Genomic DNA, 8,376 nt, shown 5'->3' on the forward strand with positions numbered 1-8,376 from the left:
TTTTTTTAGTAAAATAACGATAAGGACATCAATCAAAATGGCCTTAAAGGCAATTTTTGTTGGCTGGAGTTTTTAAAAGAGACTTGGTGTGCTCATTATAAAACGTGTATGGAAAGCTTCACAATGTTGACCTTATCATTATTTGGTTATTGATAATAGAGCATTGTGTAAAAGGAAATAGATCTACAAAACACAAAAATAATTACCGTATCGTAAATCCTTATGAATGTGATTTTACATGCCCTGTTCTTTTTACCAAAGGGCTAACTGACCTCCTGTCACAATAACTTGTATAAATAACAGCAACTGCCATTACCTGGATTCAATTATTAAATCTTTTAAGGTTACAGTTGAAAGTTCCTCTCGTGTCCAATTCAGATTCAGTTAATCAAACAAACAAGAAAAAACACATTCTTTGTTTTTTATATACTAATTTATTGCTGTTGTCATTTTTCTATGTTACACCCTCCAACGCAATCTACACTCACGAAAATCACACGCTTTTATCCAACACTACTTTTGCATCCTCTCCTGCCATTATGAAAATATTCGCCGTGGACGTACATTTTTTGTTTTTCATTCGTACCCCCCATTACCTTTTCAACACGTCGTTTTCCTATTTCGTATCATCCTCGTATCATCAAGTCGAAATATACCTCTATTTAGTGGATATCACACTGATATCCACTAAATATTATTTTGTATGCAATGTAATCTTTTGTCCTCTCGTGTTCTACATCCCCCTCTTGTATTAACCCACAACACAACCAGCTACATGTAGTACAATTCCTTCAGCCAACCTACGGGATACAATAGATGCATTTTTTTTTAACGAGGGGGAACTCACTTTCAACATAGGGTCGACGTACTTTCTCTGCAGGGGAAGGAAATTGAGGAAGAATAATGCATACAATGGCTTGTTCAAAAAAAAAAAAAAAAAAAAATAGGCACCACACCACTTTGTTTTTTTTAATATCACTACAAGACCATGTGGATGCTTCAACCAGCACTATGATCCAATGTATGGCAGTTATTACCAAAATCTGCATAAATTCACCAATTTGTTTTTGCGAACCAATGATATCTCGTATCAGATCTCTATTCACTTTTATATTCTTGGTGCGAAAAAAAAAGTGGCAAAAAAGACATAGTTTTATTTACAAACTATTACGGAATAGTTTCCTTAATGCACACGAACTTTTAAAACGAAAGTTTTTTGGATTTTGGAAGAGTTACAGCCGTTTGAATTTTTTTGTTTTTTTTACAGCTTCAGGAATTGGTGATTGATATGCATACAAGCGTTTTTTCACTAATTTTTAGGTAAGGGGTATATATAACCCGACCGATTTTAGGGAGGTAGGACTTGTCGTATTTGACGCCTAATTCCACGAATATAATTACTCTTACCTTGTCACTCAATTATAATACATATAACCTATGTATTATAAGTACCATATTGCGAATACATTCCTATTGGTACGACACAGTACCAGCTACCTCATATGTCAAACTGAGATCAGATTTCATAATCGTTCCTGGATTGGTCGAGTAGCTGCCGAATCTTCTAGTTTCTCATAAATTTATTTTAGTAATCCAATCAAGGACCCTGTCATTGAATGGATAAACTATAATGCTCTAGAAGTGCCGGATATGGGTCAACTAGCTCCTTGTATATAACAATAAGCTATGTTTCATATGTATCTGATTTCTAAATCTAATTCTACCATTTCCCAGTTTGCGGGTAAATAGTCAATTCGATCTGCGCAGGAAAAATCTTGAAGTAATAATTGAATATAAAAAGGACCTCTATTTTTATCATGACAAACTCTCCAACTTATAATAAAGGATTAAAGAGTCTCATTTCTTTACTTGTTTATTTTTATCTTTTATTTTCTACCTTTTTATTTCCCAATTATCACAGGACTGAAGTTCTTTTTTTTTTTTTTCTTTTTTTTTTTTTTTTTTATTTTCTATTTTTTTTATTTTTTATTTTTTATTTTCTATTTTTTTTTTTTGGACCCTCTTCATCAATGTAATGTTGTTGACATCTGAACAATCATTGTGTGATCCCGAACTAGGTTTCAATTTGAAAGTTAAAGATTTATTTTAAAAATATGTGGATATGGATAAGAATATATGTAAAAAAAAAAAAGTTTGTGTGGATAAGAGATAAAAAAAAGCATGCGTTGGTGTAGAAGAATAATTAAATGTGTTTTAGTTGTCCAGCACTTTGTTTTACGTTTTCGTTGAAGATCTTGTATAGTGCAACAACTTTATATTCAAGTGAATTGGGTGATGACTGGACCAAACCTACTTGATGTTGGACGTCGTTGAGGCTGATCACAGCATGTCTTGTTGTTGCACTATCGCTGTTCATTTTTATCATCGGTATAGTATTGTCATAGTCGGTAGCGTAATGTTCTTTCATTACTTCAACAAAAACCGAGAATTGGGCATTTTGAGGATCGGAGGTGTTGTTGTGCTCGAAGTAAAAAAGCACCGCCCCAATGTACCAACAAGTTTTGCTACATATAATTGGTAAGTAACCTACACGTATTTAAAAAAAAATTGACGCTTACGATTTATAACTAGCATTGAATAAAACGAAGTGATTTCCACGGCGATGTTCAGATCGGATTCTACGGTACATTTTTGAACTTATCACAAGGCTGTACAAAAGTGCGCGGGCAGCAATTTTGAAGTTCATATTGTTAATGGTGATATAAGAGAGAGGCAATGTTGTTGAACGGCTGTAATAAATTTTTAGCTCTCGAAGAAACGTATCAATGGGGACCGATTCGACCATGTCTAGAGAAAATAAGGTGAACGGGCTCCATAGCTGATGATTTTGGTTGTGGATTGCTGTAAGCGGCAGCTCTATAAAATCATCCAGTGATGTTTTTGTTGCCGTGATTGTATCCAACAAACTGACTGTGTCTAAAGCCAAATTTATATATCCACAAATCGAGAGTGTTTCCACATATTCCCAGCGTGTACTTTGCTTTGATTAATTTGGAATATTTGCTTATTGTTCTTTCCATTGATCGTGCACTATAAGATCTCATGCATCCCGCTTTTCGCACAATGTAGCCGATATGAGAAAGATAGTGATTGTTCGGTTTGTAAATGCTGTTGGATATATTCTTTTTAGTAATTTCCTGATCTAAAAATACATGCCAACTCTCGAAACAACTAGGGAAAGCGTTAATTTAATAGGTTCATGAATATATCTAATAAATGTAATTCTACCTTTCCATCTCCTGGATCAAAGGACCCGTAAGCTCCCACTGTAGTGCAATTGAACAACCTCTAGAAAGCATAATTAGTGCTTTTCTTACCGCAGTTCTGGCAAACAAAGGTACCAACAGAGTTGGAACCACGTACAACAGAAAATCTAAAAAGTCTATTGCCCGGGCTCCGTCAGTTTTCTCGATCAAGTTGTCCCAACTTCCCTGAAAAGACACAGGAATACTTGCCCTGGAACTGGTAATACAAGCTCCAACCAGATCAAGTTGTGCTTTTGGAACCTTAAAAGTGTAGCCATCCTTGTTAAAAATATTTTGTTTCTTGGCGTAATAACTTGTGTCATTTGTTTTGTTGACCTTGACATTAATGTCATAAATAAATCGTCCAATGCCTTGCCCAAGCAAGTGCATTTCATCCAAGCCGTAGAATGAGGAGCCAGAGAAGGAAGGTAACACGGAGAAAAGGTTGGCCTTTTTTAATTGGTGTGCCTATTACATGATTTTTAAATTATAGGCTCATTATCATAGATTGAATAACTTACTTGATCTCCGTGCACAAACTGGGAAATTGTTCTTAACGACGCAGCTCTGTCTTGAAAGTACATGCCAAAATCGGTGCATTCGCGTTTTTCTCCTTTCGACAGGCAAATTCTGCAGCCGAAGGTAGCCATATGCCCGGCATGGTGCATTTATTTTGTGACCTGCAGAGATAGCTGAGTATGATTATGACTTTTTTTTTTTTTTTTTTTCTTACCTGAGGGATGTCCCCAGTGGCCATGACCAAATGCACTTTAGCTTTGACTCTCTCACCATTCCATCTTTCGACAATCAACCCATGTTCACCCAGGCTTTTTATCTCATCAACAATCGGTAAGAGGAAGGAATCTAAGTCCTTAGGCTTACCAGGAATAATGGCAAGTTGAAACATGTACTGATCTGTATATCTAATATTTATGTCAATAATAGCTTCTGAAAACGTAGAGCTAACCTTACCTTATAGATGGGTCAAAATTAAGTACCAGTACATGCACAATTGTCATTTCTTGCTTTGATTTTTTCTGATTGACAAATCCATCGACAAAGATTACCAGAGCAATATCTTCGGGAGACCGAAAAAAGTTGGCAGCCTTTAAAGCCTTGTAGTCCTCACCATGAAAGTAATCAGAAATGATTCCTGGATTTTCCTTGCGATCATGACGGTAGCGTAACTTTTGTCGTGTTTCCTCATGGCTTAAAAGCTTAGACAGCTGATCACCAACGGACATCATCTTCATTGTTTGGACTGGAATTAAGGCGGAACCAGGAACCTCGCTTTCGTATCTATTTTCTTGACATACAGAGCAAACGTTTTCATCTTTGGTAATATCAAAGAGCTGACAAACAATTTTGCAAATATCATACTCATGAGCTTTGATTGTTGTTTTTTCCTTTAGAAGAGTAGACACAGGACCGGCATGGAGAATATGGGGGTTATATTCTGTGATTAATAGAATATTCAGTACTGTTTGTATGTATGTATATGGATGTATAAGAAACACTGTACCTTCGGCTAATTTTTCATGATCTCTGATAACAGTATTCATAAGGCGCACAATCTGCCGATGGCATTCAGAAGAGAGTTGGAAGGATGTGACGATATCATACAACTCGATACTCATTAGCTGTGATGTAGTAAACGCGTGCTCGTGGATAGAAGCTTCATCATAAACGTGTCTTTCATCACCAGGGCTAAAATTGCAAGAGGCTTTGAATGTTCTCTGATCGTTAGGATCAAAAAAATCTGGAAATAAAGTTTAAAATTAGTATTTTGATTTTGTGTATGCCCATTGTATCACAACTGTCATACTAGATTGGGAGGTATTGGCCGAGGGTGAAGCTCTGGCTGTTTCCACATTATCGACCATAATGATTTCGTCATTCTGAACAGCAACACTGGGTTCGATATGAACAGCATGAATACGCTTCTGGTTACGAAGATTTACACAGGTGTCGAACTTTCGGTTGCATTGGTCGCACGTAATAGGAATAGAAAGCTTCATACGTTTGAATTGGTTTTGCATGGTAGACGAGAAATGTATATTGGTTGTTATTAAAGAGTAAAAGTTAGCGGTTTTTTTTTTAAAAATATTTATATAAACAATTGCTGGCTTGTACACGACAATTTATGAAATTAATATATTAAAGAATGTGCATAAACTTATATGGCCAATTTTTTTCGTTTTTTCTTTTTCTTTTTTTTTTTTTTGCTGATTTATCCTTAATTTATCACAGTATTCTGTTTGTCCCTTTAATTTGAACGTTTAGCTTATTAAGATGAATAACAATTCTAGCAGAAGCATCATGTCAACATCCACAAGCGATGATATGGTTAGGGCTGTCTTTAATGAGGTAATTGAACTCAAATCATCGGTTTTGAGATTGGATGAACGGTTTGCTATTCAGTTTTCACCTGCTCCAAATAACGAAAATGTAAGCAATTTTTTCGCTTTCGCAACTGCAGGTACTATATTTTTTTCAAATTAAGTGATAATTATGTGTAACAAGTTGTCTCTCAAGGTATTGATTTGGTAGCCAAGGAAAGAGAGATGGCCAGAGTTAATGCCCATCCGGATTGTCTTGGTGCCCGAAGTATCGTAGCTACCTTGCCAGGGGCTAGGATAGGGTTCCAGCCAACGCGCACCAACAAAACACCTTGCGCTAACGCACGTATTGATGCATTGATTGTCTATCTGTGGAGAAAAAATCACAGTAACTCTTCCGCAGAGATTGGCCATGCAAAATGTAAGGAAATCAGACTGCAGTTTCGGAGCATCACTCGCCGCTTACGATATGCAATGATTCAGGAGGGTACAGTTGCCACCAGTTGGGGAAGTCTCTCACCTCAAGAGAGAACATACTATGCCTTGAGACTTGAAAGCGATATCTCGATTACGGTTATCAGATCTACAAGTTCAACAAGAAATGGGCAGCTAATCTACTCATTCAAGACACAATGAAGGGGCAACGTCAAAGTGAAAGACGAAGGTTAAGGTTACTTTCAATAGTTAAGTGAAACCTTATAAATCTCACAAATTGACATAAAATTAGGTTGGGGTTTCCCCCGTCTAGAGGGCTCCAGTAGAAGAACTTGAAGCACCAACTGAAGTTAGAAATACCAGACGTAGATAACATTCCTCTAATTTTTTATATAAATTTAAAAACTCTTTAGCTTTGAATTCTCTTTTCTTTTCTTCCTATTTTATTTTATTTTGTCTTTTATAAGGTATGCAATGCTATTGATTTATGGCATGTTCTGCTAAATGGTAAGAAATTTTATTTTACATTTCCCAAACTAATAAAAATTGTTTGTACAGTTACACCAGCATCACAAGCAGACTGAGGCACAATTGCGTAACACTTGCTATAACTGAGTCTGCAGACTAGACTTTTGTCAGAATAGATGTGATTATGAGTACTCTTGATTTTTTTTTTCTTTTTTTTTTTTTTTTTTTTTTTGGGATATTAATGTTATTATGTGTTTTAGACCTCACCCCAAGTATTGGCATTACGCTTTGACTATTAAATCTGCAGGATCTCATTTTCTGTTTAAATATTTACAGGGGTGCATATTTAATTTTGCACATTTCCTAAATTCCATTCCAGGTTGTTAATTATAGAGATGCATTCCAATTCCCAATTTCCGAGGGGCCTTATATTATGGACGAGCATTCCAATCAATACATTCTTTCATTTTCAAATTTTAATTAAATAAAATACGTTGCAGACCTATAATGTGCATCTGATATAATAATTTTTAAAAAAAAAATTGGTAGTTTTATCCACCAATTTCTTTAAAATTAGTAGTTTTTTTCACCAATTTAAGCATCCATGCATCTAGACACCCCTATTTTGTTTTTTTTTCAAATAAAGAATGTCCAATCGTTGGTCCTCTATTCCTGTTATGTTTGCGCACGTCATATATTATATCCAATTGGGACATGGGAATATCAGTTTTTATTAGCGGAAAATTTACCCTGAGGATAATAGTGCCCATTATATTAATATGTATTTGACAAATAATGTGAAATAAACACCAACAAAATTGGGGGGAATTTGCTCAAAAGGCAGAAAAACTACCAACAATAATAGTGTATTTTTTACTGGTATGATGGAAAAAATTACCAAAAAAATTGGTATCAAAACCCCCATTTGGTAGTTTCACAAGCTCACATCCACCAATATATTTGGTTATGCGTAGGGTGGAAAAAGCAACAATAAACAGTAAATTGGTGATAAAACTACTATGCTTCCAATTATAGTGATATTACTATGTGTACATTGATAGAGTTTCGATTCCAATTTTTTAAGAGCCAATGTTTAATTGAAGTGTCAGAAGTACAAGTATCTATATTGAAACATTCACACGGTATGCTATCTCTTAAAATGATAAATTCTGATTAGTTTGTAATACTTCATACAAAAGATCATATGACGGATGAATCGTATGATAGAGTTTTTAATTAAGGTAATGTCACTACTGTACTGAAGTTTCAAGATAGGATATTTATCGTAAGAGTGGCTTGTGATTATGCGATTCTCGTGGATATCTCCGATTCTTAATTATTCATGCTTAATTTTCGACAACATTTGCGATTCGCGTGTAACAGAAAGAGCTATAAAACCTTTTGCATTCTACAAAATTATCATGCACAATTAATTTATTATTAACAAAATGCTTTTGGGAGAACTCAGCGATTCAAGTGTTACCATGGCCCCCATGTTCCGCATCACGTCTAGACATGTGTCTATGGAAGCCAAGGCTGTCGACTCGGGTGTCAATGTCAAGTTGTTCACCTCAAACCCAGTTTTTCAGTATTACTTTTTGAGATTTTGTTCTGTTGGGGCAAAGCAGTATATCACTGGTAATTTTCAGTCATATCAATTCCAAAAATTTGAAGTAACATTTTTTTTATTTAAAGGACCTTTGAATATCACTGCTTTCACTTTTGATGACTCTAACAGAGCATTTTGTAGTGTCAAATTGAATGTCCATAACATCAGACCTTTGGCCATTACCGACGAAGAGGGAAACGTCATTCCCACAGACGCAAAAAGAATCAGACTTCGTGATATTGAGTCGTTACCTTTGACG

General features: G+C 35.4%; 3 protein-coding genes across 3 annotated transcripts; 2 read left to right on the forward strand and 1 right to left on the reverse strand.

Annotated features, from left to right (window-relative positions):
• Positions 1 to 2,203: 2,203 nt before the first annotated feature.
• EV154DRAFT_486825 (uncharacterized protein) lies at positions 2,204 to 2,806 on the reverse strand (the record flags this gene model as incomplete). The annotated part of the gene is made up of 2 exons (XM_051598902.1): positions 2,204 to 2,525; positions 2,580 to 2,806. 2 exons carry the CDS (start codon positions 2,804 to 2,806, stop codon positions 2,204 to 2,206), a joined length of 549 nt encoding a protein of 182 aa, XP_051452112.1.
• A 2,779-nt stretch (positions 2,807 to 5,585) lies between these two features.
• Positions 5,586 to 6,241, forward strand: EV154DRAFT_486826 (uncharacterized protein; the record flags this gene model as incomplete). The annotated part of the gene is made up of 2 exons (XM_051598903.1): positions 5,586 to 5,745; positions 5,790 to 6,241. The coding sequence occupies 2 exons, from the start codon at positions 5,586 to 5,588 to the stop codon at positions 6,239 to 6,241; spliced, it is 612 nt and encodes a 203-aa protein (XP_051452113.1).
• Positions 6,242 to 7,956: 1,715 nt separating this feature from the next.
• On the forward strand, positions 7,957 to 8,358 carry EV154DRAFT_388736 (uncharacterized protein; the record flags this gene model as incomplete). The annotated part of the gene is made up of 2 exons (XM_051595082.1): positions 7,957 to 8,146; positions 8,204 to 8,358. Coding segments are annotated over 2 exons (345 nt in total), but the record flags the coding sequence as incomplete, so codon positions are not given.
• Positions 8,359 to 8,376: the final 18 nt, after the last annotated feature.

This window comes from Mucor mucedo (genome assembly GCF_025094135.1).
Source record: "Mucor mucedo strain NRRL 3635 chromosome Unknown EV154scaffold_158, whole genome shotgun sequence".
In the NCBI taxonomy this organism is placed as follows: domain Eukaryota; kingdom Fungi; phylum Mucoromycota; class Mucoromycetes; order Mucorales; family Mucoraceae; genus Mucor; species Mucor mucedo.